Raw genomic sequence first — 26146 nt, 5'->3', positions numbered from 1 at the left:
GCAATGATGTGACTACTGCCGTCTATTCCTTCACAGCGCAACCCCGAGTAATGTCAAAGGCCAGGGCGATAATAACACGGTTCTAGAGTCTCGTCTCGCAACGGAGAGGGCCCTTGTTGCTTCGAATCTCGTCCAAGCTGACCAATCGCAACACCGGACGACCGGTTCAGTTAGAGAAGCTTCACCGTCGTCAGGCAAGGCGGGGAGGTTACAGAAAGCAACCTACGACCGCATGTTAAGGGCAGGGCACTTATAACGCCCAGCAGATATGCCACCTGCCGTTGTTTGAGAGTGTCCCAACCGACTTTGATGCATTGTTTCGAGAGACAGCTGCAACTCCATCTACCATCTCGTCTGGGCGTTTGGAACCTGATACGGAGAGGATCCCAATATGGACGACGTTTCGACTTTGAGGCTTCCGTGTCTGATGGTTGGCTGAATTGTCCCATCATGCCCATCTCTCCAAAACCGAGCCAGCCTTATTAGCCCGTCGTGCAGTGCATCGAAGAAAGGAAAGCTGGAACAACTCCACAGTTCACACACCCCCTATTTTCCCTGCGGATCACTTCTCCGTACAGTACGGTCACGGTCATGTCCTTGTCCGAGGTACACGCCCAAGCGCCCCGGCCAAGTACCTCTTTCTTTTTTGCACTTGACTTCGTTTCGAGAGTACACAAGACATTGAATGGGGTTTGTCTCTACGCAGGGCGACCAAACTGCAATGTCTCGCCTTGCCGCATCGAGTTTGCGACAGAGTCGTGAGAGAGGAAAGAAGCGCGACAACAACGACCCTTTCCGGGCTTCCGCGTCTCTCAAGACATTCTTTTGATTCTCTGAATGGCCTTTCATGATCATCCTGCCCCCGGTCGAGCTGCTGAAAGGGGACGGCGCTATACCCCAGGGGGACAGGTCATGGATGGACAGTCTAGTGGGATGAGCTTCTCCACCCGCCATCAAAGCCAAGTTGTTCTGCAAGCGGCGATGGGGGATGGATGGATGGAAGATGGAAGGTGTTGTATCGTCCATCCCCTTATTATTAGCGGGCGCAAGGCCCAGTTGCCAATCGCTTCTGGCGCAGGGACGTCGTCAGGTTGCTTGATTAGCTGACGAGACCGGCTCTCGCTCGCTCGCTCAGATGCTTGCTTGCTTGCTTCCATTCAGAAAAGCCATCTTCCATCCATGGATCCATATCCACCAGCCAAGCAAATGGCACCATCCATTTCTCCACCGTGGGCCTTCTTTTGAATTGGTGCTTGTGCTGGTGCTTTGCCCCCCGGAAGAGGACTGATGAGTAGGAGCAAGAAACTCGGACATGGCCGCTGCTGAAAGCTGAAGTGATCGTGTCGTGTCGTGTTCACGAGGTCTTGGGTATCTGCGCGTGTCTCCATCTGTGTACTTCTCTCTGGGATGCAATATCGTGCCCCAAAAAAGCCCTCTGGCACACAAGGCTTCCCCCCCTTGTTTTTGTCCATCCTCCTCGCTTCCTCTCGTCCGCCCTGCGTCTCTCCTCGCAGAGCAAGACTCTTACAGCCTCGAGGAGGATGGATGCAGAGAAACGGTGGAACAGAGTGCAGGCGCAGATGCGCGTTGTGCAGCAGCAGGAGCAGAAGCATCACATCAACAGCACTGTGCGTCAACAGTGCAGAACCCTCCTCTGGCTCAGCAACCAGTGAGGGCCTGAGGTCTTCTCTGCAGCTCAATTGATGGATCGACCGCGACATGGGGTCCAGCGGAAGCATCTCTGGCATTAGTGGACGGGGGAGGCCCCGAGCTCAGGGCTGCGCTCAGGAGATGCACACTGTATACCCGGCCGAGAGCAGAGGCTCATGTATACTTGCGAGAAACCCCGGATGAGTTGAGTCTGGCGCGGTACCTGGAGCTAGACTGGGTGCAGGTCATGAGCCCGGGTACCGTACCGAGGCTGGTGCTCTACCCTACCAGGCCCAGGTTTAGACAGTTTCCTGTAGCGACCTGGCGTCCCTTCGGCTTCATTCTTAATCTCCTTCAAGTGCGCTGATGGCTGGTGGGTGCAGTCCATAATGGAGTGCATTGAGGGTCCCTGGGAGGATCCGCCTGCGTCTCCCCAGGGTGGCCCTTGGAGGCTTGCTAGGTCCTTGGCCGCTTTGGCTCAAGCGGAGGTACATCGCGCTCGCTAGCATCTCTGCAGCAAGCTACAGTGGCCCAGCACTCTAATAATTAACGGGGATGACCTAATCTTTGGGGGACGGCCAGTAAGGACAAGCATCTGGCTCGCTGTAAATGAATTGAGAAGTGCTAGCAGCTTGGACCCAATGGGATGGCACGTTGAGGGTGGTGGTTTTGGCTGCTGACAAGAAAAAAGGGTACATGCAGATGCACGCCAGTTTGCCGCAACTGTCGAGTACCTCTCTTCATTTCTCTCCACAAGCCCAGCCCACGCCTCTCCCTTCCCCCCCTCTAGAGCTGGAGGTTCACGGTGTCCCCGGCCATCCAACTTCTTTTTCGCATCCTCTTTTCCCTTCCATTTCCAATCCAAACTCTCTACTACAGGAGGTCCTTGTCGAGTCCTCCGCTGTTTTAGGGTTTCCTCTACTGGGAGTTTTGGCCCATCCGTCCATCGCATCCGCCCACCCGCCGCCGCTGCGTTGCGTTGCGCATCAACACCAATCGTCCGTCATCCACCCAAAAGTAGCATTTGCCGCCCTCGTCAACCGTATTCTGTCATCATCCATCCATCCATCAAATCAATCAGACGGCATTGATCATTGCGAAGAGGACGTGACCCCAGGTCAGTTTGTCTTTCTTCCTCTTATCCTCACCTTCTACTCCAGTCAAGGCCTGCTCTATCTCCGACTCCTCGGCCCATCTCCCATCACCACAGAAGAACAAGCATAGCGCGCACGCTCCCCAGGCTCGTTCGTTCGCTCGCTTCACACGCCCCCTTCTCCACCCCCCCGGCCGACCTCATCCAGGCCAGGCCCCTCCCCCCCTGGTCCAGGGGAGGCGCGAGAGATTCCGCCCCGGGCTGGGCCTTTGTTGGCACGACTCGTGTGTCGTGCCCCAAATTGCAGCCTCCTCCCCCCAGCTGCTGCGCTACACCAAAAGCTGCTTCTGCATCTCCTTTTCTCTTCCTTCACTCCACCTCACCTCGCCTCGCCTTCGCTTTGTCTCGCTTCTTCCTCTCATCTCTTTCCTCTTTCTTTTCCTCCCTATACCCTTCGCATCTTGTTGCATCGCCCACCAGTCGTTCCTTTAACCACGACTCGCGAGCATCGTTATCACTGACATCGGCCGTCCCAGCCAGACCAGCGCGATCCCGACGACCAACGTAAACACCGCGTCGTCTCGTCTCGCACCGTTTCATCTCATCAGTCAAGCATTTGTTTAGCATCGTCGAGGCGACAGCCACACCACATTCACAATGGGTTGCGGAATGAGCACAGAGGAGAAGGAGGGCAAGGCCCGGAACGAGGAGATTGAGAACCAGCTCAAGAGAGATAAGATGATGCAGCGAAACGAGATCAAGATGCTTCTTCTCGGTATGTTTTCTATCCACCCATTCGACCGCATCGCCGGCGACGACGCCTCGATCAATCCACTCGAATGCGAACAGCTTCTAACCTGTCGCGTCAGGTGCCGGTGAATCCGGAAAGTCTACCATTCTCAAGCAGATGAAGCTCATCCACGAGGGTGGCTACTCGCGTGATGAGCGAGAATCCTTCAAGGAGATCATCTTCAGCAACACCGTCCAGTCAATGCGCGTTATCCTCGAGGCCATGGAGTCGCTCGAGCTTCCTCTCGAGGACCAGCGCATGGAGTACCACGTCCAGACCATCTTCATGCAGCCCGCTCAGATCGAGGGCGACGTTCTCCCCCCAGAGGTTGGCAGCGCCATCGAGGCTCTGTGGAAGGATCGTGGTGTGCAAGAGTGCTTTAAGCGATCGCGAGAGTATCAGCTGAACGACTCGGCTCGATAGTATGTGCTTGTCCCCATGACCCCTTGCGCTTCGCTAACCATGAATAGCTACTTTGATAACATCGCGCGAATTGCGGCTCCCGACTACATGCCTAATGATCAGGATGTCCTCCGGTCGCGTGTCAAGACCACTGGTATCACCGAGACCACTTTCATTATCGGTGATCTCACCTACAGAATGTTCGACGTCGGTGGTCAAAGATCCGAGCGAAAGAAGTGGATTCACTGCTTCGAGAACGTTACCACCATCCTCTTCCTCGTCGCCATCTCCGAGTACGATCAGCTTCTGTTCGAAGATGAGACAGTCAACCGAATGCAGGAGGCCCTCACCCTGTTCGACTCCATCTGCAACTCGAGGTGGTTCATCAAGACCTCCATTATCCTGTTCCTCAACAAGATCGATCGCTTCAAGGAGAAGCTGCCTGTCAGCCCCATGAAGAACTACTTCCCCGATTACGAGGGTGGCGACGACTACGCTGCGGCGTGCGACTACATCCTGAACCGTTTCGTCAGCTTGAACCAGCACGAGACCAAGCAGATCTACACTCACTTTACCTGCGCAACCGATACCACCCAGATCCGCTTCGTCATGGCTGCTGTCAATGGTGAGTTTTTTCTATGCTTCAAACCACGATCCTCTGCTAACGCGCTATAGACATCATCATCCAGGAGAACCTTCGTCTCTGCGGTCTCATCTAAATGATTTATTTTTCTTGCTGTCACAAAAACACGAATACCCTCGATCTTAATAACGACACTGCTTAGATGGGCCACGGGGACATGGCTCACGATTTCTTCACTGTACTCGTCATACCATTGGGCCGGAAGCTCGGGCAGACGGCGCGACCTTGGTCGACGCTTGTTTCTTATCGCCCCAACCATCACGCCAGATATAGTACTTTTTTGGCTGCGCCCCAGGTCGACCTTGGTTCCCTTTCTTTGTAAGGATTTTGCGGGCTGATGGATGGGAGTTGCTTTGTACCACAAAACGTCTTTTTTTTTTTATTAGGGAGAAAGAATTGAAGACCGCTGGACCACAGAAGATGGGGCCGCGAAGGCCAGTGGACACGGCCGCCCACGGACTGCCGAGGGAGATGAAGCGAGTGATGGAGTGAGGGATGAAAGGGGGGGCCGCCAGAGAAGCATGAAGGACGATAAAGAACTGATGGGGCCTCTATTTGCATCTGATCAGTATGGGCGAGGGAGGATGGTGGTCATCTACTTTGTTTAATTACGAAACTCTTTTCCTACCACGCTTTGACTGTTGATTCTGATATTATGCTCCCATTTCCAGTGTTGTTGATTTACTTTTTGGTCTCTTGTTTTTGGGTATTTGAAACAGCCACACCGCCTGTTGCGAAATTCCTACATGTCATGCCGTCTTGCTTTTTCCATGTCGACCATGGTTCACGTTTCTTTTGCGGTCTTCTCCTCGTGTCTGTTATCCTGGGTTCTTGTTGGACAAAGTGATGACACGCAGAGAATCCAACCTGGATGGTGGGTTTCCACGAACTCGTTCAAGGTGTGCGTCCGGAGAAATGGTCCGAGACCACAGAGAGACATGGGATTTGTCATATTGGATAGATTTGGATCGCTGGGCTGCTTCGATCGTCAAGTTGACCGGTTGCCGTTTTGGTGATGGGATGTCTTGGAAGATGGATGTCATGTGACTTTTCTCGTCCAACAGTTTGGTAAACACAACATTTCACGAGTTGACCATCTGGGTGTCTAGGCACCTAGGTATTGAGAGTGGTGATGAAAATGAATTCATGTCTATACTGGCATCCAGCAGGAAATACAATAGCAACCTCCCATATGCTTTGATCTCTGACCTCGAGACCAAGTGTACATGCACATGTCCATCAACCTTCTTGTTGTGATTTATGATTTGTGTTCTCATACAGTATTATACATAGCATCCACCTCCGTCCTCGTGTTACAGTGTCATTAAAATCCCTGGGGTACATTCCTTGGTATAGTCCGCGTCCGGTTGATCCAGATACAACAAATAAAAAAACAGGTCCAGACAGATCCAAAAGAATCTCCAGTGTGGTCCAAAGGGAGTCCGGGTCCGTGTTAAACATCCAGAGAAATACAAACCTTGATTTCGCATCCATGGGATCGCTTCCAATTGTTAATCTGGTGGGTGAAATGACGAATCCATATGCAAAGGCCATCCATGCTGGGTTGAGTTGGTATGTAGGTTGTAGGTGACCTCGATGGGTAGGGAGTTGAACGGATCCGATGAAGGGCGAGGAATCTACTCGAGCCCGGAGAAATAGGAAAAGAAGATTAGGAAATCGAAATGCAAAATCAGTCGCAGCAGGTAGGGTAATGGCTCAACCTTGTGAGCGAATGTTCTCGTACAGAATACTTCATCCAAGGTGTAAGGTGTGGGTACTTCAACAAGAACTTGTCAGTGCCTTGACAGGCGAGGAGCATATCTGAACTCAGACGGACGGATTCCGGCTCCTCCTTCTCTGGCAGTCGAGTTGGAATATTCAGAAGCCAAAAGCTACTGTACCTGTATGGTCTGGTTAGGAGGAGGTTGGTGCATGAACAGAAGAACCATGAACTTACCAGTTCTTTACCTTGTCTTTTTTTTGGTCTTTTTTCGTTTTTTGTTGTAGGTTCTTGCCTTGACGGCTCGTTGCCACTGTCCACAATGCAGTCGAAAGGGCGTCACTTGACAGTGACGGCTTGACAATGATAGCAAGCTGTGGCCACTTTCAACCGAGGCAAGACACTGCGGAGCATCCATCCAGTGAGGGTGAGGACTAGTGATACTCGGTATCATCCGAGCGGGGGTTTCCCATGCTCTCGTCCGATGCAGTAGCAGGTGTAGCGCGGTCGTGCTCCTCATTCTGCTCCTCCACGATGCGTCCCTGAGTCTCCTGGTAAAGACGCTCCTCAGCCCTGCCCTCGGGGGTCTGAAGATACTCTTCAAACTCGGCAATACGCATTCCAAGTTCCTCGGCAGCTGATTCGATTCTTGCAATGTGTCTGTCTCTGCGAGAGAGTGTAGTGACATCTTTCATGGCCTGCTTTACCAAATGCCCGGTTGGAGCAGCCAAGTTCTAGTTGCTGGGGTTCAGTCGGGAAGGGAGGGTGTAGGCGGGAGGGGAAGGTTGGGGGGTAGAAGGTTGATGCGCAGGTTGAAGCGCGTTGTTGAATGAGGTTGTCTGCGACACCGACAAAGATGGGAGTGGGGGCAAATAGGTAGGTTGCTGAGCAGATGAGATCATGGCCAAAGGTGACGTCTGAGGGAAAGATGAAGATTGCTGAGAAGGTGAGGCTTGTGTGAAAGACAATGTGGGTTGAGCAAGGGTAGCAGAATCTTGCATCATGTTGGGGAGCAGAGCCAGAGCATTAGAGCCCGCGTTCCAAGCAGGGGTAGGAGCATAGGTTGCATTGGCTTGGTTGGTCTCTGATAGGAATTGTCATGTTAGAATTGGCTCAAAGACAAGGCCCGAAGCGATGAGCGAAGGTGGTTGCTTGACTTACCATGAAAGGTGCATCGCGAGCCGCTGGCGTTGAACCAACAGTTGGTGCAGCTGCCACACAACTGACCCTCAAGGATGACACAATCCTGCCAAGGACCGTGTCCCTTGGCGCAGTTCTTGCAGGCTCTTCTGACGGGAACACCAGTGACATAGCCGAGGAGGGCCTCGACGTTGCTGCGACGCCCCATGTTGAGCTTGGTCTCAGGTCGGCGCTGAGTTGGCTCCCGCATAGCGAATTCGCCTGCCAGCCTCCTGCATAGCGCTGTGTCGATTCTGATACTAAGACCATAGATTCGGAAAGCGATCTGTCCGGCAGTGCGGCCTCCCAAAGGAAGGGTAAAACCAGTCAAGTTCGGCTGAGGCAAGGCCCACGAAGGGATCTCCTCACCGTCTGTGGTGGTAAGGGCCTGAGACCCGGCAAATTGATGCGAGGTCGTAGGAGGCATAGAGGAGCCGCCAACGGGCCCGCCGTTGTTGAGATTAGCAAGAGTGAGGTCATCAGGAAACTGGAGATGATCCTCGGGGAACATGTCCATGTTCAGCCCATCGAAAGGAGAAGGGGACATGAGGCTGTCAGTAAAGCTACCAACCTGGGGATTCTGCAGAAGGAGAGCGTTGACGTCTTCGAGAGGTCGAAGCCGCTCATGATCCTCACGAAGCTCTCGCTGCTCCGGAGACTCGGACTGCTGTCGAGAGGCAGTCAGGCGAGCAGAGGATTGGCGGGTAGAGCGCCTGTGCGCAGGGACGCGTCTGGTGGTTCTGACTTTCGGCATCGTCTTAAGGATGATTCTGATATCAGAGATTCAAATAATAGACGAGGCTTACACAGAGCGATCTTGGAGGGTGAGAAATAGAAGGGTAGGTGGTGTGGTTTTAGATCGTGAGTGAGTGTTGACAGGGTCAGACGGTTGGTTACAGGTGTTTGGCGGGTGGGAAATTGTGGGATCAACAAGGGCTTCGGGGCGTGAGCGAGGAAACGGGGGTCCGTGCGTTTGGATTAGGGCACAGTGCCCATACGCGTCAGATGCGTCTTCACACTATACGCGTCGAGATGCATCTGAGGTTGGCCTGAGGTGGATGTGATATGCAGGGATGTGATGGTGGAGTGGGTTGTGCAGTCGGGATTGGCTGCATAAAGAGCCGAACAAGTTATGAAATCGAGTCCATCCTGCACAAGAGCTTTGTATTCAGGAAAGGGAGGAATTAGATCAGGTCTTCTATCCAGGTGTGTTCATCATTGAAATGCAATGGCTTTATCATCACTAGGTAGGTACCCAGCAATCATCTAGACTCCAGAGCTATCTATACTCTCATCTAAGGCTTCATCTCTACCTCCCAGCTCCACCAGCTTGCTCCCAGATTCCATCCCCTCTTCCCTCAGTAATCTCCTTCCATTGCATCGCAAACTCTCGCAATCCTCCCTCGCCAGCCAGACTTGCATCTACAACTTCCTTTGGCAGCTTGTGTGCCGAGTACTGGGGACTACTGAAGTTGTAGGCCGCCGGGTCGTCCTTTTCAATGATTCTAAACTCCGGAACCATCTCGGGGTGGTACTCGAATTCCTCGTCATCCTCCTCGCCTTCGGTTACTGTATCGTCTCCGCTGACATCCGCGCCCGCATCGTTGCTCGAAGTTCCATACAAGGGCTTGGGGACATCCATTTCAAGAAGCTCCTGCCAACCGAAAAGAAGGCTGTCTGTTCGAGGAGCCCAGGGGTTGATGTCGATAAGTCTCACTCTTCCAAGACCATCCTTCTCGAAAGAATTCTCTGGTACGTAAACGTCAAAGACGAAGCTGGCATCGGGGAATGTGAATCTCAGCTTCTCTCGGAAGAAGGTCTTGATCTTGCGCCACAGCTGGGGCCGAATTCCTTCCAGAAAGTCGTAGTGGTTGAGATCTCTCTGTGAGATTCCAATCAGGGATCGGTGCTTGACGAAACAGCGGAACTCTAGGGCCACATGAGGCGTGAAGAATGGCCGTAGAACAAGTACGGGGGCGTATGGTCGAGATGGTGCAGCCGGGGTGCAGTCGTCAAAGGCGTGGTCGAGATCGTGAGAGATGAAGGACGATGATTTGAGGAGGAGGTAAATGTCGTTTGGGGAAGTACACTTGAGCGTGTTCTGGTGAGGTGATATCCACTTGGCATCCTTGGGTGAGGACCAGTTCAATTTTGGTGCCACGGCGCCGCCAAGCTCGGCGATCTTCTCCTTGATGAGCTTGTGAGTTTCCGGGAATCTCTGGTTTGGGGGTAGTTTCTCAGGTTCGTCATCTTCCTCATCCGAAGATTCGGGATCCTGTACAGGTGGCCTCGTAGATGTGCTTGCTGAAGTGTGCCACTCCTCGTCGGTCTCAGTTGGTGTCTCCTCATCATCCGCCAGAAAGATACCATCCTCGTGAAGGTACTCTATGAATGACGGGGGCAGCGGGATAATTCTCGACTTGAGACATGAGCTCCTCAGCTTGGGAAACCAGGAGTCGTAGGAGCAGTTTTGGATATGATCTTTGGTGACTGGAGGAAAGACAAGCTCAGGCGCATCGCCTTCGTTGCCAGTGGAGGCAGAGCCAGACAAGTGAGGCATTGCTGATGGTCCAAGGAACTGGAGAGAAACCCAACTTCTAAATCGTGGAAATATTGTTTTGGGCAGAATGAGATTCGATCAAAAGATCAAAAGAATTCCGTTTATATCTTCGAGGTTGCTTGACTCACTTACAAATCTTGTAGAAATATTCCTTGCCCCTCCATCATGAGGGGCAATTTCTAGGGCGTATCTTATCAATTCTGCCGCTTTCTATTGATTCGACATCTCACCGCCTTCCATTCCTGACAAGGAACCTACATCACCGAGGCCCACCTTTGCGAACATGCAAACATACATCCTCCATACTCGAGTTTATGATTGCGACTTTCCCGAATCCCGAGTCGTATCTATTTTCCATCAAACATGTCTGATAACGTCGGTCTCTCCACTCCCCGAGGTAGTGGTACTTCTGGCTACGTCCAGCGAAACCTCGCCCACATCAAGCCTCGCGACTACGGCGCGCCGTACCCCAAGGACCTCGACAGCTTGCGGCATAAGCAGCGGCAACCCGACAAGGGAATATTGGAGCACGATCGCAAGCGCGAGGTTGAAGTTAAGGTCTTTGACCTCAGAGATCAGCTAGAAGATGAAGAGTAGGTCCACCGCCAACACCAGTTACAAGAGTCTATCCCACTAACCTTTTCTTGTGCAGGGTTGATGAAGAGGAGATTGAGAAACGATGCGATGAGCTCCGAAAAAAGCTCCTTGCCGAGATGAACTCCGGTAGAAGGGGCGCCGGACCCAAGAAGGCGTTCAAGCAACACCAAGTTCACGAGATGGCCGACGCCAAGATCAAGGAGAGCGAGCGACTACGAAAAGCCTTGAAGATCAGTGCCGACTACGAAGAGGGAAGTCACTGGAAACGACAGGAAGAGAGACTGCGCACTGCTCTGGATAAGGACGATGGTGAGGAAAAGGAGAAGGAGAGTGAGAGAGAACCCAGAGACTAAGTTTCGCACCACTCGATGCTTCATCTCGGATTTCGCGGAATCCTGTGACAGGAAGATGTGTGACAGACAACACAAGCAGTGGTATGGCTGATCCTTTGGCATCAGTTCTGTACCGGGCCTCCCCTGGACGGCATCAGAGTATTCTCGATAGAGACGTCAGGGGCAGGTATTATGAGGCGGAATTCACCTAGGGCATAGTTTGCATTTTCCATCATGTATTCTTTTTAGCTCTGTCGGCGCATTGGCGTTTGGGTTCATATTCGGGAACAGACTCCCATCTCATCGATGTATTGGTATAGGGTATTCTTGGCTCATTGGATAAATACACACATTCCTGCTTGGATACACGATTTCTGCTTCCCTTCTGTTTCTCTCGTGGAGATATCCCCGTGGTACACATTTTATGTAACTTGTGTCTGCTTAGTTATGGTCGTGTTTATCGGGTTTGTTCTGGTGATGAGTGAAGTTGCAAGTTGGTTTAAATGGGCAATGCTGGAGGCCCAGTTTGATCATCTCACTCAAGACTAGGTTTCAGGTCCAGCATTATATTAACCCCCTAATTAACAAACTGAGCTGAGTTAAGAATGAAGAATGATAAAATCATCATACAAGTCGTAAGTATTCGCCAAACCTATCGACTCGAACCTCCAGTTGGAAACGCCGTGTGGTGTAGCACATGTAAGTGCAATGTGGCTTGTCCCGAGCTCCAGCCACAAGGACCCGCAACACCACGAGCATCCTTGAACCTCACACGTCACTTAGACACCTTCAGTTTCATGAGATCGTTTGCCACCGACACATCATGGCAAGATTCACGCAAGCGCCGGGCGCCGCCCTCAACAGAAGCTCGATTGATACAGCCTCGGCCGAGCTGGGGATTCTCCTCCTGAGAATACAGAATACGATATTGCATACGGACAGCGCGCGCGAACGAAGACTGAGGGCTAGCGAGTATGAGAGGGCCAGGGTGGCATCTGTAAGCGCATATTGGAACAAACACTACACGGTCCCTAATTATTGGCATCGCAGAATCTCGAATACGCGCGAAACTCGTTGACAAAGCTTGAACACGATGCGCTCGGCATCAAAGCACCAGGGCGTCGTGTTGAAGTGCAGACAGATTTGAATGGGAAGAGGGAGCTCTTAGAATTGCTGCTGGACAGGCTAGAGGACCTCCGTCAGGTATGAATCGATCGCTTTGGAAAATGTACAATGCTTACGATGTATCAGGTTGCGATTAACGATGACGACGATGACGCAAGCACAGATGGGGAGGACATACTCTCCGAGATAATACCCACGCCGAGCGACAGTATAGTCGATTCGATACCTACAGACTTACAAACGGAAGGCTCAGAACAAAACGAAGATGCAGAACCGGAACCGCCAGAGATAACGCCAGAAGCTATCACCGAGACAAGGCATTCGGCTCCAGCTCCAACTGCACCACCTGAATCACCACCCGAGGTCCCGACTCCTTCAGGACAGCAAGATCCAGAACCCACACAAACAACACAGACACTACGGCCAAGAGGCGCAGCTGCATCAAATACATCTTCAGCGCATTCGACTGCGCGCGCCGCCCTCTTCGCCAACCGTAGCAAGCCTGCAACCGCGCAAACCTCAACAGCCACAGCAGAAGCACTACTAGACCGTCAACGCGCCGAGCAAGATGCCCTCTCAGAATCGATCCTCAAAATGGCAGGAGCCCTCAAATCAAGCTCGCAGCGCTTCTCGAGCACGCTCGACGCGGACAAGGAGGTGGTTGGCCGCGCGGGCGAGGGCATGGACAAGACGGAGCGGGGCATGGAGGCGGCAAGGTCCAAGATGAACACGCTCAAGAGAGGGTCAGGTGGATTCCAGATAATGGGCATGGGCATATTTGGAAAGTTTTACTTTTACTTTCTTTATGTTTGTGTGGGGGTGCTCATGTTCTTGTGTTTTGCCCTGGTGTTCTTTGGGCCAAAACTGAGGTTCTGAAGATGGTTCAGGGGCAGTCTGGTAAAGACTTGTTGAATGGAGTCCATAGGATGTTGGGATAGCGATCAAATGCATCATAATGCAAAATGAAAGATATTGGGAGATTCCCCTGAAGCTATCCTTTATCTCCCGCTGTGTCCCGTGGTCGACCCCGTTCCCCTATATCACATTGCCTATCCCATATGATTCCCCGGAGACATCCCAGAACTCCGTGTAGATCCCGAAATTATGAGAAAGTATTCACCCGTGTGCGACGTTTGATCAAGTGTCGCTGAACATCCCCACCCAGCAACTAACAAAGTCATATCCTCCATGCTCCAACCACCCGTATAGCTCGCTCTTCATGACCTTTACCCGGATTCAGCATCGCCTGTTGAAAAGGCCATATCCTTCGAGTCTTCCGCATCCACAGCGACGTGATGCTCAGGAGGCTGCTCACAGTCACTCTCTTGGCTCTGAGAAGATGGGGCTGTGGATTCTGTAGCGGCGGTGCTGTCAAAGATGGCCGAGATTGGGGTTGACGGTGCATCTTCAACTTCCACATCTCCAGTAGGAGAATGGACTTCTTGAGTAGTGTCCTCATCGACCATGTCGGCATCCTGTCCATCTCCATCATCCTCGTCGCTGGCAGCATCCTCCTCTGCCGCCTCTCCGCTAGTGTGAAAATACGCATTTCCTTCACCTTCTTCATACTCCAAAACGACTTCTGGGTCATCGGATTCTTCAGGAGTCTCAGCCTGGGCCTCCTCAACCGGAGGCCATGGAAGACCTCGTAGCTCAGCGTTGATCTGCTGGCAATACTCGGAATCGAAGCGGAGACGCCTCCCTAGAGGTTTACCACCAGTCTGAACCCAGTCAGCCAACTCTCAATCAACTCTAGTCATACCAAGATGTGAAACTTACTGGGGGCTCATACTGAAAGTACGGGCTCGGCATCGTCATGGCAAGTGTCACTCGATCTTCCCAAGGGACACCAGTCTTGACCCGGAAAAACTCCATGAAGAGATCCATCTGCGGGCGCCACTTGTCTGGGCATACACTTGGCCGATGATAGGTAGGTTGAGAGTTTCCCTTGCGCTTGGTGAATTTGGCAGTGAACCAGTACAGGTGAGGCTTTGCATTGGACTCCCAGAGCTAGTCGAGAAGTTAGTATAGAAAGACTGTAAGTTGATGACATTACTCACGCAGAGTGTATACTTCTGTCCGAATTCACCAGCAGCTTCATCGTCGCGTGTAATGTCAAGCTGATAGACAAAGTTGCTTCGATCTCTGTAGATGTGGTAAAAGTCTGCCATGTATTAGTTTGGGACGTCAGAATACTGAACTGGAACCATACTCGTGTTGACAAACTTTTCGCCATCTCTCTTCCCCCTTTCGATACGTGCTCTCTCGCGTCTCTTTGCATTCTGCTTGGCAAGGATGTTCCTCATGGAAAACTCCTTCTCAGGGAGACGCTTGTTCTTGACGGCCGAGAACTCGAACCAGTCGCAGTGAACAATGTGAAAGCGTTTCCCACGCTTCAACGCATCTTTGACTATGTATCGGTCAGCAGAGCCATATCCAGACGTGAAGTGTGACAAGACAAAATGTCAAGCTACATACCCCTAGGAACCCTCTTGTCAAACTGTTCTCTGGTGCAGAGCAGGTGAGTGACATCTTCGTCAAAGTAATCAACAAAGTCGCCCTTGCGGATTGAGGCCCATCGCTTCAAGTTTTCAACTGTCAACTGTCCTGGGAGAGGACCTGCCGCGGCGAGGACACGGCCCTTGAAGATTTGAGGAGGCATCGTGTGGGTGATTGTCTGTTTAGAGCGATAGAATTGATAGGCGATGAGGAATTGGGAGAAGAAGTGATTCAAGGATCAATATTTGTAATAATGAAGAGAGGAAATGGAGAGGATGAACGGCGAGAGAAGGGCAGATGAAAGAAGGAAAAGAAGAAACAGAGGAAAGCTTTGGAGTTGTCAAGGAGTGTTTGGAAGGGTAGACTCGGAGGTGGTTCAGAGATGTTGTGGAGATAGGTTGGTGTTGCAACCCATGAGTAAAGGAGCAGCAGCGCAACTCATGTAAAAACGGTTTACCATGACAAGGAAAGGAGTGTCCGAACCAGAAAAATCAGAGGGAACAGCCCACCCTTCGACCGAGCTTTGGAGCCTTGGACACAGAAGCTTGATGAGTCTCCTTTCTTCTTATTTGAAGCACCCGTAGACATGCTTTGCTTTTATTTAACCATCTATCGAATTTCTTTTGCCGCCTTGATAAAGGCAACGATCTTATCCAAACTTTGCTTTCCACCTTCTTCCACACCACTGCTCACATCGACGCCAATCACTCGCTCAGCCAGAGGTCCCAAAGCCTTGACAGCCTCTGCCACATTGTCAGGGTTCAAGCCACCAGCCAGGAAGACCCGGAGCTCGGGGTCCTCCTCAAGGACTGTCTTGACCTTCGAGACATCGAGAAGCTTGCCTGAGCCAGAGCCTGAGTCAAGCAGGGGGATGGTGTGATATCCACGACGGCCGACACCAACTTGGCCAGGCTTGAAGCATCGGATGACAGGCACAGGGATGAGGCTTGCCCACTCCAGGGGCTCCTCGCCATGGAGTTGCACCAGGTCGAGGTCATACTGCTTCTGCTTCTCCAAGACCTCGCTCAGGGGTTGGTTCTGGAAAATACCAACGAGCTGAGTCCGAGGGCTTCTGAGTCTAGCAGAGGCGGCAGCAAAGAAGTCTCGGGCCTTGTTGTCAACTTCTGCCACCTGAGTTTCGTACTTTTGCGTGCTAGAGTACGAGTGCACGGCTTCTGAGATCGCAAGAGCAGTCTCGTGGGAAATGCATCTCTTGGCACCTGGGACAAGGCATATGCCTACAAAGTTGGCTCCGGATTCGGCGGCCTTGAGTGCGGCCTCGGCACTCCGAGTACCGCAAATCTTGACGGAGAGGGAAGAGGGGACGTCTGTGGTAGCCGGAGGCTCAGATCCTGAGCATAGTTGGCTGATGAAGACACTGGCATCAGGGGCCCTCATGATGGCCTCACCAACTAAGACAGCGTTGACACCATCCTTCTTGTTCATCAAGACATCATCATGGGTGTTGATGCCGCTCAAAGCGCAGATGATGGTGGTTTCAGGAACCATGCTTCGCAACCGGCCAGTGGTGTTGAGGTCAACTTCGAAGCTTTCCAAGTTGCGGTTGTTGACACCAATGGCCTTGGCACCAAGCTTGACTGCTGTTGTCATCTCCTCTGCATTTTGAACCTCAACAAGAGGCTCCATTCCGAGGGAGAGGGAGTACTTGTACAAGCGTTCCAACAACTCGGTCTCGAGCATCTTCACGATAAGAAGGACAGTATCGGCACCGGCCAATCGCGCCTCAAGGATTTGATACTCATCAAAGATGAACTCCTTTCGGAGAATCGCAGGTCGGTTAGGCATGCCATCCAAGACCTGTCGAACAGCTCTCAGATCTTCGATGCTGCCCTTGAACCACTCGGGCTCAGTGAGCACCGAAATGACACTCGCTCCGGCCAAGGCATACTTGCGAGCCTGCGCGGGTGCACATATGTCCAGGGCAAAGATACCCTTGGACGGAGATCCACGCTTGATCTCGGCCATGAGGGCAACGTCGAAAGGAGACTGTCGTAGCCGGCTAACAAAGGGGATCTGTGGAGGGGCGGCGTTGAGATCGTAGGCAACTTGAAGATCCTGCATTCTCTGGGAAGGAATCTGCTTTTGGGCTTCAACAGCAGCCTTTCGGTTTGCATAGATTCGCTGCAGGATGTTGTTCTTCTTGGGCTTAGGGGCCTCCGATTCCTTCTCCTTGGCGGCGGCGGCTTTCTGGAACTCGGCGTTCTCCTCCCAGGTGCCTCCTTGCATGCGAAGAAAGTTGGTGATCATGGCCCGTCCACCTTCAGTCAAGATACTCTCAGGGTGGAACTGAACACCCTCAATGGTGTACTTCTTGTGACGGACACCCTGAATGACACCAGGGGAGCCATCAGGCTTGGCAACCCAAGAAGTGACTTCAAGCTCATCGGGCAAGGTAACGTGGGTGCCTGCAAGAGAATGGTAACGAGTGACTGGTACACCTTGGTTGAGGCCAGCAAAGACACCCTTGGCATCATGAGTCAAAGGCGAAGTCTTGCCATGAAGCCACTCCCCAGCTGAGCTGACTTCTCCACCATAGACATTGAAGATGCATTGCCTGGAAAGAATTAGGGGAATGATCTCTGAAAATAATGAGATAACCTACAAGCCCATGCAGACACCAAAGATGGGGAGCTTGCCCGCAAAGTGGCGGATAACATCGCGACTCACTCCAGAGTCGGACTCGGGATGACCAGGTCCAGGACTGATGATGATCTGTGTAGGCTTCTTGGCAACCAATTCCTCTACCGTAACCTTGTCATTTCGATAGACAGTAACCGTAGCACCGGCAAGAACGAGGTATTGGTAAATGTTCCAGGTGAAAGAATCGTAGTTGTCAATGAGGATGAGGTTGGAAGCTGTTGGGATGGGAGGCGAAGGGTCCGCTTGGTGCGGTGAGTGATCAATGATATCTGCAGAGCCCATTTTGAACACACGAGGAAGGAAGAGTTCCTTGAGAGCCTTATCCTCGATTTAAAGCCTGTGTCGAGGTTGAGAGGCGATGTTTGGTGAAGGTGACTCAGTGCAGCTGCAACGGGTGAGTGAGTACTTATGAATCAAAGAAGTTGTGAAGGTGCTTCCATTGTGAAATCCGACCGTCTAAAACTGTGCATTGACACTGTGTTATAGTGCTGAGGAACAATCATAAGGACAGTGCGCATTTCTGCCTTCTAGACCGATTGAGCTCCGATAGCCAGGCGCCACTAGAAAATCGGCTGAACTCCGGCGTCTCAGCTCTGGAGCTCTCCCAAAAAGTTGACCTTGTCTCGCCCAGCCCCAGGTGCAAGCTTCATCGCGATCAGGCGCGTCAACAACCACCAAACTTCGCATCTCACCCCATTTTCTAGGTGATGCAGCATCGCATGCCACTGTCGCCTTTTTGACGCTCTCTGCAATGGCGTCGGTGGCCGATCGCATCTATTTTCCCTCCCTGGAGCAATGTCTGACTGGGGAGCGGGTGCTTCTGTAAGTTGCATCTTTCTTTCTTTGCGGCCATCTATTTGCTGCCTATGAGAATGTCAATAAACATGCCGCTGACCTCCAACACAGCTCTTGGAAGCTCATCGCCACTGCGCTTTCCGATAGCTCTGGACAGCGAACAGCTAGTTCGGCCGTTATTCAGTTTTTGAGCGACGATTTTGTCCACCGCCTCCTGGACGATCCAGCCAGTACCTTTGCACCGCCGAACGATGCCACCCACAAAGATTTCGATACCAAGACTGCCCCGATCCATGTGCCTGCGAGCCCGGACGGCCGATTCGATATTGATTCGATCAAGAAGGATGCGACATGGCTCAGCAAGAATGCCAAGATCAACTTGGTTGCCGCCTTGCGCATAGTTATTGTCGAGTACCAGTCCCGTCCTGCTAGCCACCTCATGGGACCGCTTTCATCTCAGGATGCTACGAATCTGCAAGAGGCTGCTGGACTTTATAATGGCCAAGGATCGGCATTTTTGTTGGATTTAGGCTCAGCGTCTGCCCTGGACGCCGATGAGATCTGGACCGAGTTTGAGAAGCCCGAGACGAGGCAGCGACGGCTGTTTAACATCTACCTCTCCGAGCGCCGGTATTTCATGATGTCTGCGGACTACGCCAACTCGATCAAGTTGTACGAACGGTTGCCGACGTTCGCCAATGTCAACCTTGACTTGGCCAAAACCTTTCGACTTAAGTTGCCTGCGCGAGACGATGCGGAACCACTTCTGCCGACCTATCTTCAAGTCTTGACGGATGCGATGAAGCTCATTGAGTCTGGACTGAGTTCTGTGACGGACGAGAAATGGGTGACCGAAGATGTGGAATTGGACTGGCTGAGGACGCTTCTCACCGAGGCTGTCCACGCTCTGTCTGTAGTCTTTCAAATCGTCGACAGCTTTGACGGCGAATTTGCGCCATCCAGCGCGGTTAACCAATGGTTCACTTTGATGGAGGTCTATAGGTTTTTTGACGCCGTCCAACCGGTTTGTGTGAGCCAACCTTCCTTGAGAAACAGTTCTAATTCTGGTACAGATACACGAGAGCATCGCCCCTTTGGTGTTGCCCCTCAAGACACTTTCAGTTGCTGTGTCCCTAATCTTGCTCAAGCCCGCCAGATCTTTGACTTACCTTTCCGAGAGAGAGGAGGATGCTACTCAAGCTGATACTACCTATGACACATATCTGCTCTCCTCCGATGTTCTTGAGCAAGTTCACAAGAGCATTATGAATGCAGCTGAAGCCGACTGTGAGAGCGCCTCACCTGTTATTTTCGCTTGGACCCTACTTTTGCACCGCATGAATGTCTCCTACCAGAGTAGGACAGAGAAGCGGGACAATCTCCTCCAACAAAATGCCCGAGAAACCTTTGAGGCTGGTGGTGTCATTCGCCCAGTTGCAAGGCGCAATTCAGCGGGCAGTATCTTCTCAATCGAGTCGTCCAAGTTTGACAGCTTTCTTGAGAATTCAACCACCTCCAAGGATCTTGTTGTGGTTGAGCAGCTTGCATCGGCTGTTACAGCTCGAGGCCGTGTCTTTGATGTCATCTCAACCATGACTTCAGGCTTGGGCCCTTCAGATGAAGGCAGCATGACGCCTTTGCTTAGCTCTCGCATTCGGAATGTCTTTTTGGAGCTTCTGAAAGTATCATACCCCGTCATTGGCTACCAGTCTGAGCCTGTGAGCTCGTTGCTCTCCGTGCTTGGCGCCGGCCGCAGTTATTGGGATATTTCAAACCACGAGAACCTCTCAGAAAAGCAGGATATACTTGCATCGATGCTCAACGACGACCTTGCGCTCGAGTTCTTCTTCCAGCAAGCACTCGACAGATACCCCTACGAATTCCTCCCCTTCATTACCCTCTGCCGAACATTGGCGAGCGCTACTAGTCTTCAAGACAGTGAGCGATCTCAGCTGATTCTCAACCTTCTCCGCGTCACACCGACTCTCACATTCGTACTGCCCGAGACCTTCCAGGAATATGAGCTGGTGCAAGAAGACGAGAACACCAATGCTTTCTGCCTGCTCCAGGACATTCCCCTCATCTCTCTATCGCCATCTTGGCGTGGAAGACGGATCGAGGATGACGCATACCGGATACCCGCAGGAACCTACGGACGATTTGTTACCGACACTGGCCGAGTTGTCTCGATGGAGTATCCTCACTCGACCATTTCACTTTTGGGCCGACGGCTTGAGATTAGCCTCATGAAAGAGGGCTATCAATCTGAACTTGGCATGCTCCAGCCGGATGAAACCGCCGAGGTCATTGCTCTGTTCGCAACTCTCATCCGTATGGATTATTTGAATGCTACGAGGGAGGGCTCTACTGAGGCCCTGGTGTCTGCCGAGAACGACATCCTGCTCGAAGCAAAGAAGCACATTGATGCAGGAAGTGGCAGAGACCTCCTGACGGTCGTTTGCGAAACCATGGATTACTATATGCAGGTCGACTTGGCGGAGAGCGAGGATGTAGTTGTGGCCATCCTCAACTCCTGTATCCAATTCCTGGACGCCATTCTGCCTATCTATCCCAGCCGAGTATGGTCTTACCTTTCCCGGTGCGAGTTGCTGAGCTCCGAATCTAGGGCTGGCAAGCTCACCAAGATTATCGGAAGCCTGGATCTCGTTCAGGAGAGGTTTGACTTCCTGTCGTCCTGCCTTCGTCTGTTCTCTAATATGATCGATACCGCATTAACATCGGCCGTTCAACGACGAGCTGGCATCCAGACCATGGGCCGAAAGAAGACGGACCTCAACCCCTGGCTTGGCACTGCTGACAAGGTGTTATCCAAGGTTAGCTATTCGATTGCCCAGGCAGGAGTTGACATCTTTGAGAACACATCTACTTGGAGATTCGCCTCTGACGCCTGCCGCTCGTCGATTCTCCGAGACGTTGTGCCTGTGCTACACAAGGTGATTCTGCACAGCTATAGCCTCGGCGACTCTTCGAGCTCTGAGAACCTAACCTCTTGCCTCCGACCTGCTGCTACCTACGTTCTGGATTCATTCATCTCCCCCTCCACAGGGTCGCTGAGGTTCCAGCCTCTACTCTCATCTCTCGTTGCCGCCTTCACTTCGAGTGATAGCACGCTTTATCCTAGGCGTACGGACATGATCCAGTCTCAACTCAGCTCCGTCTTGGAATTCTCGGCAACACTCTTGCGGGTTGCCAACCATCTTGAACAGTCATCGAACATGATCGAGTCTTACCTCTTTAAGAGTTCTACCCTGCTTGCGCGCCTTTGCGCAGCGTCTGATCATTTCCGACGACCGACTATGTGGCTGCTGGAGTCCCTGGTGGTGAACGCAGGCAAGGCATCAAACGAGCCCCCGTCGCTGCTCGGATATCTTGGTCCCCAAATCTCCAAGTCATTCTTGCAGCTTCTTGCAACTCTGGGCAAGCCATTTGAGTTGACCAAAGACGTGAAAGCTACTTGGAAGTTCTTTTCGGCTATCTTGAGAAATCGACAACAGTGGATGTCTAACTGTCTTCTCACGGGTCAGACGCCAAGAGAGGCAATGAAAAAGGACAACAAGAAGACGGAGATCTCCTCCGACTCTGTGTTTGCGACAGCACTTGCACGACTTGGAAAATTGAAGGAGCTCCACGTGAACGAATCCATCGTCGTCCTTGACTTTGTTGCTTCGGCCCAGAACTTCTGGCCCTGGACCGTCTTCACACTCCAAAAGGACACAGCCTATCTGGATGGCCTGCGAGCATATGTCCGCGACCTGAAGCCATCTAACGTCACCGTCAAGACGGACGCTGTCCTTGCCAGCTTCGAGGCAAGATTGGCCGCCTACGTTGCCGAGACTTTTGCCATGCAGCTTTACCATTCACGCCACTTGGGCAATTCTAGCGCTCTGGCAAAGAGTCTGGTTAGCGATCTCGACTATTACCTACGCGACGGAGTTGAAGTTGCTGGCTACAACAAGTCTCTCCACAACAACTTTGCCAAGAACTTCTCCAACAAATACTCTGGCTGCCCAGTGGCCGACTTCAAGCGAACCTCGCTGGAGCCGCGAGAGCTGGGCAAGAGCTACTATTACGACCTGGAGCGTGCCGATGAGATGCTTAGGTTTGATCCTGGCTGGAAGGGTCGCAAAGACGATGGCTTCAAGGCGGAGATGGAGCGTGCAAACACAAACCTGTCACTAGTTGACGCTCAGCTTGTAAGTTTATATGATGCCCAATTTGTGACATAACTAACTCTATTGCTAGGCCCTTTTCCACGCCTGGGAATTTCTTCTTGTGGAGCTTAGCTCATGCCTTCCTGACAATGACATGGTTGCGAAGCAGATGTTGCAGGTTGCACAGCAGTGTTTGAATGCGAACCAAGGGATCCCTGGACCCGAAAGCATCTTCCTCAAGCTTGTCGAGTCCCGTGCCAACCTTGCGCTGGTTCTGATCCAGCGTCTTGTCAAGTCTTCCATACCAGTCAAGGACATTAACCAGCTTCTATCGACTCTAGTTGGCACAGTCAACGGAGTTGAAGAACCTTTTGGACCCGACTCAATTTCATACTACCGGACCTTGCTGAAGGCGCTCTTTGTCACACTCCGTGCTTACCATACCACGGGAACCAAGGGTGACACTCACGATGCGTTTGAGGGAACTACGGTGACTGTAATGCAAACCGTCCTGAACATCCTCGACCGTGTTGTTGGAAGGGGCTTCCGTGCATTGGTCAGCCTGATCCACGACAACGAGGCGACGGTGGCACCCGAAGACCTTGCTCTGTTGACGGCTATCCTGCAAGCTTGCCTGAGTCTGCCGAATATGGACCAATCGCAAACCCAGGTTCTCAACATCATGTCGGAGCACCGGGCTCTCCACGCCGCTACATCCTTGTATTCGTGGGCGGATAGATTGGCAGACCAAGGCGACCCCATCTATGGCGAGCTCAGCATGATCTTCCTCCTCGAGCTCTCAGCGCTGCCATTGATTGCTGAGCAGATGGCGTGTGACGGAATTCTGAGCAACATCCTATCAGCCAACTTGACCAAGTTCATGCTGAAATCCAACCTCTCCCCTTACTCGGATTCTCCTGCGGTACAACGTTGCTTCGGCATCTGGTCCAAGGGACTTTTGCCCTTGATGCTGAACTTGTTGACGGCTCTGGGCGCTACTGTCGCTCCCGAGATTGTATATGTGCTCAACGAGTTCCCTCATCTGTTGGAGTCAAGCGTGGACCGCTTTGAGGCGCCTGGTGCAAGCCGCACACAATCAAGAGCGTCACCGCATTACCTGACATTGGTGGCTATCTCGGAAGTGCACTCGTTGGCTCTTCTTACCAAGGTGCTTGCCGCTCTCCGGGTCAACAATAACCGTGACATTCCCGATGTTGAGTGGGATTCAGCAACTCTGTTGGAAAACGTCGACTTTTGGCTCAGCACAAAGAAACTCTTGAAAGAGAGACTCATGCCATTGGGCCAGCGAGAGATTGATTGGCGTGGCATGAAGTCGATCACGGGCACGTACGACAGTCTCTTGGAGGAGAAGGCAGTGGCTCAACTGGATGCTATCCGAGACGTGCTCAGCGATGAAGCAGAGGGTTGAATAAGGGGATGACTTGGACTCGAGGACGAGAGTAGAGGAGGACAAGAACGATTGTTTATGGTGATGTAAAGTACTAGTATCATAGGTCAAGGGCGTTGGAAACGGGCCGAATGCGTTGTGGAAAGACATGCAAGAGATATTGTTTTCGTATCTACCTTACTCGATGAAAGACGAGAAAAGCGTTGCCACGGAGGATTGGCTGAGTTTTTAATGATGTCATATTTTTTTTCAACCTAGAATGGCTTCAGTGAGTTTGAAATGAGATGAATGGATGGCAGCATTATTCGTTAGCTGAGTAGAAACGGGGTTATTGATTCCCAACCCGAGCGAGGAGGAACATCTCCTTTCTATAACCCAGGATAATATACAAGTACAGCTCGGTGTTGGTGCGACAAGAGCATGCCATGCGTTGGCTCACCATTCTCTAGATGGTAGCGTCCTCCCTCTGGCATCATGGAAAAATCGCTTGGTTTAGACATCCGACACCATATAGTCAGCCGCAGCCAGAGTTTTCCTGCATCTTTTCCCCCAGTCGATCCATAGTCATACACACGTCAATTCTTTAAAAAGTCCCCTCCCTCGTCCATGCTCGACCGTCGTTCTTTTTGCCGGTTTACTTGTTCATCTGGGCCGTAAGCTGGGCGTTGTGCTCCTGGAAGCGGTCGCTAATGCGCTGCTGGGAGGCCATCCACTTTTGAACGCAGCGGTTGATGCAGCCGCTCTCCCGGGATGAGATGGCCTTGGAGGTGAAGTCGTCGACGCAGGACATGAAGCAGTGCTCAACGAGACCACCGAAAGCCTAGATTGGCGAAAATGTCAGCTTCTTCTGGATCTTGAGTGTTGCAGAGGTGCAAAACATACGCCCATAAACTCCTTGACTTGTCGCTTCTGCATGCGCTGCTCAAGAGTGCGCTGCTCGGCGGCGGTTAACCTGTCGTGAGGGAAGCCCTGATCAGCATTGTTTTTCGACGACCGAGACTGTGACTTTGAGGAATTGAGACGAACATATCCATTGTGGCGGTCGGAGGGGGGGATGCGTGGCTATGGTGGGTTCTGGGAGGTGGCCGTCGTCGTTGTCGTCGTCGATGGAGATTGAAATTTTGAAGTCCGCCGCCATCCACGGGCTAGAGATAAGCTCGGGACTCGGGCGGTTTGGGGCCTTATCGGCGGGATCGCATTATCGTTTTACCCCAGATTCAGCCAACCACACTCCGTCATACGTCAGGTACCTGGACGGACAGACGTAGCTTCGTTCAAGACAATTGTACTACGAATTACTCGGGGATAATTTCTTGTGAATATTTAACCAAATCAGGTACTGCATCATTCTTGGGCTACATCATGCATGCGTTGAACTTTCTAGATGCAATGCTGTGCTCTGATGCGCATGTCTTGAAGTAAAGCTTCCTCCGTTACTGGCCGGAGCCTCGTAAAACGCTGTGTAACGGGGAAAAGGACCGCATCCATGGCAATACTAGAGTTGAATACATGAAAGGAATGACATGAAATGATCCTTAGTTATGAAACCAGAGATTGATGATTATTTCCCACTGTGGAATGCTTTGTTTCATTTTTTCTTGATTATTCTTGCTCACACCGAAGATCTGGACTGATGTTTCTCCTGGTGCGCCACACATCGAATAACCGTACTTGAGTCATCAGAACCAGCAGCCCGGTACAGCATTGATAAGCATGACGGATTACTATTCTAGTACTCTCGACTTGCTGAAGGCAAAAAAAGATGAAACAACTGATCGGCAGGGTTCCCGGTCTGATGATGGCAGTTGCGGCTCGGTAGTGGACGGAGAACTCGTGTTTGATGGGTGAGCTAGCGGGCAACGTCTTCGAAGCTGGCATTGGATGGATGGCGGAGGGGGAGGGGGAGGGGGGACGACTGACGTGTGATACTGCATCCCGCAAACAGTAACAGTCCGTGAGGAGGCCAATGTCCAATTTTGGAAACTTGGAGGGGATCCATGATGAATGATGTTCTATCAGTCTGTACTCTGTAGAACCTGATAACCACGAGGAAGCATGGGTTATCTGAACTGGTGTAAGCTTACAGTTTATACCCATCTTCACATCTCTTATCCCCATATTCCATAACCATCAACTCGTTGCACAAAAGCAAAGCCTCGAGGGGAAATCTTGGTCCTGGCTAGGGGACCCTGGATCCTGGTCCACCAAGGATGAGGTGCTGATCGAGTCGAAATGAAATGGCGTCGATATGGGCTGCGGCCCTGCAGATGGGCTAAAATTAACAAAGCCCTGTCTTCCTGTTTTCCCTCACCGTACCTAGCGGCACAGACAGTTAACAGCATACCTACCATACATAAACCAGGTTTTTTTTTTGCAGATGGATGTGTTCGTATAGCTACAGAGCTTGGGTTGCAGTAGTGGTTTCAGCTCGAGCAACCAGGGGGGAGTAATGTCCTGATGATGAGATGCTTTGTCAATCTCTTGTAAATCTTGAAATCTCGCAAGCGATTTTCCCGTATC

The 26146-nt window shown here is 51.9% G+C and overlaps 8 protein-coding genes across 8 annotated transcripts; 4 read left to right on the top strand and 4 right to left on the bottom strand.

The window, feature by feature from the left end:
- Positions 1 to 3129: 3129 nt before the first annotated feature.
- Positions 3130 to 5207, top strand: NECHADRAFT_71077 (uncharacterized protein). The gene is made up of 4 exons (XM_003048903.1): positions 3130 to 3518; positions 3613 to 3955; positions 4004 to 4560; positions 4611 to 5207. Exons 1-4 carry the CDS (start codon positions 3401 to 3403, stop codon positions 4652 to 4654), a joined length of 1062 nt encoding a protein of 353 aa, XP_003048949.1. The 5' UTR covers positions 3130 to 3400; the 3' UTR covers positions 4655 to 5207.
- Positions 5208 to 8688: 3481 nt separating this feature from the next.
- On the bottom strand, positions 8689 to 10037 carry NECHADRAFT_62809 (uncharacterized protein; the record flags this gene model as incomplete). The annotated part of the gene is made up of 1 exon (XM_003048711.1): positions 8689 to 10037. The coding sequence occupies one exon, from the start codon at positions 10035 to 10037 to the stop codon at positions 8787 to 8789; it is 1251 nt and encodes a 416-aa protein (XP_003048757.1). The 3' UTR covers positions 8689 to 8786.
- A 363-nt stretch (positions 10038 to 10400) lies between these two features.
- Positions 10401 to 10960, top strand: NECHADRAFT_29205 (uncharacterized protein; the record flags this gene model as incomplete). The annotated part of the gene is made up of 2 exons (XM_003048902.1): positions 10401 to 10630; positions 10690 to 10960. Coding segments are annotated over 2 exons (501 nt in total), but the record flags the coding sequence as incomplete, so codon positions are not given.
- Positions 10961 to 11789: 829 nt separating this feature from the next.
- On the top strand, positions 11790 to 12967 carry NECHADRAFT_95522 (uncharacterized protein; the record flags this gene model as incomplete). Its single annotated transcript, XM_003048901.1, has 3 exons — positions 11790 to 11963; positions 12017 to 12169; positions 12218 to 12967. 3 exons carry the CDS (start codon positions 11790 to 11792, stop codon positions 12965 to 12967), a joined length of 1077 nt encoding a protein of 358 aa, XP_003048947.1.
- A 737-nt stretch (positions 12968 to 13704) lies between these two features.
- Positions 13705 to 14753, bottom strand: NECHADRAFT_25201 (uncharacterized protein; the record flags this gene model as incomplete). The annotated part of the gene is made up of 5 exons (XM_003048710.1): positions 13705 to 13812; positions 13871 to 14101; positions 14152 to 14255; positions 14304 to 14501; positions 14570 to 14753. Coding segments are annotated over 5 exons (825 nt in total), but the record flags the coding sequence as incomplete, so codon positions are not given.
- A 446-nt stretch (positions 14754 to 15199) lies between these two features.
- Positions 15200 to 17533, bottom strand: NECHADRAFT_95521 (uncharacterized protein; the record flags this gene model as incomplete). The annotated part of the gene is made up of 2 exons (XM_003048709.1): positions 15200 to 17165; positions 17214 to 17533. The coding sequence occupies 2 exons, from the start codon at positions 17531 to 17533 to the stop codon at positions 15200 to 15202; spliced, it is 2286 nt and encodes a 761-aa protein (XP_003048755.1).
- A 469-nt stretch (positions 17534 to 18002) lies between these two features.
- NECHADRAFT_83767 (uncharacterized protein) lies at positions 18003 to 23647 on the top strand (the record flags this gene model as incomplete). Its single annotated transcript, XM_003048900.1, has 4 exons — positions 18003 to 18073; positions 18158 to 19076; positions 19120 to 22260; positions 22310 to 23647. The coding sequence occupies 4 exons, from the start codon at positions 18003 to 18005 to the stop codon at positions 23645 to 23647; spliced, it is 5469 nt and encodes a 1822-aa protein (XP_003048946.1).
- Positions 23648 to 23933: 286 nt separating this feature from the next.
- Positions 23934 to 24709, bottom strand: NECHADRAFT_102773 (uncharacterized protein). The gene is made up of 3 exons (XM_003048708.1): positions 24653 to 24709; positions 24509 to 24578; positions 23934 to 24446 (listed from the first exon to the last, which is right to left on the bottom strand). Exons 1-3 carry the CDS (start codon positions 24658 to 24660, stop codon positions 24261 to 24263), a joined length of 264 nt encoding a protein of 87 aa, XP_003048754.1. The 5' UTR covers positions 24661 to 24709; the 3' UTR covers positions 23934 to 24260.
- Positions 24710 to 26146: the final 1437 nt, after the last annotated feature.

Source organism: Fusarium vanettenii (assembly GCF_000151355.1).
Source record: "Fusarium vanettenii 77-13-4 chromosome 8 genomic scaffold NECHAsca_10_chr8_2_0, whole genome shotgun sequence".
Lineage (NCBI taxonomy): Eukaryota > Fungi > Ascomycota > Sordariomycetes > Hypocreales > Nectriaceae > Fusarium > Fusarium vanettenii.
The sequence above is the reverse complement of the archived record's forward strand: the minus strand, read 5'-3'. Positions and strand labels throughout refer to the sequence as shown.

Excerpts from the sequence above, each read along its gene's own strand:
- NECHADRAFT_102773 (XM_003048708.1), bottom strand. Across the intron at positions 24,447-24,508 it reads AAGTCAAGGAGTTTATGGGC|GCTTTCGGTGGTCTCGTTGA; the intron begins GTATGTTTTGCA and ends TCGCCAATCTAG.
- NECHADRAFT_71077 (XM_003048903.1), top strand. The coding sequence starts at position 3,401 with ATGGGTTGCGGAATGAGCACAGAGGAGAAGGAGGGCAAGGCCCGGAAC. Across the intron at positions 3,519-3,612 it reads GATCAAGATGCTTCTTCTCG|GTGCCGGTGAATCCGGAAAG; the intron begins GTATGTTTTCTA and ends CTGTCGCGTCAG. Across the intron at positions 4,561-4,610 it reads CGTCATGGCTGCTGTCAATG|ACATCATCATCCAGGAGAAC; the intron begins GTGAGTTTTTTC and ends AACGCGCTATAG.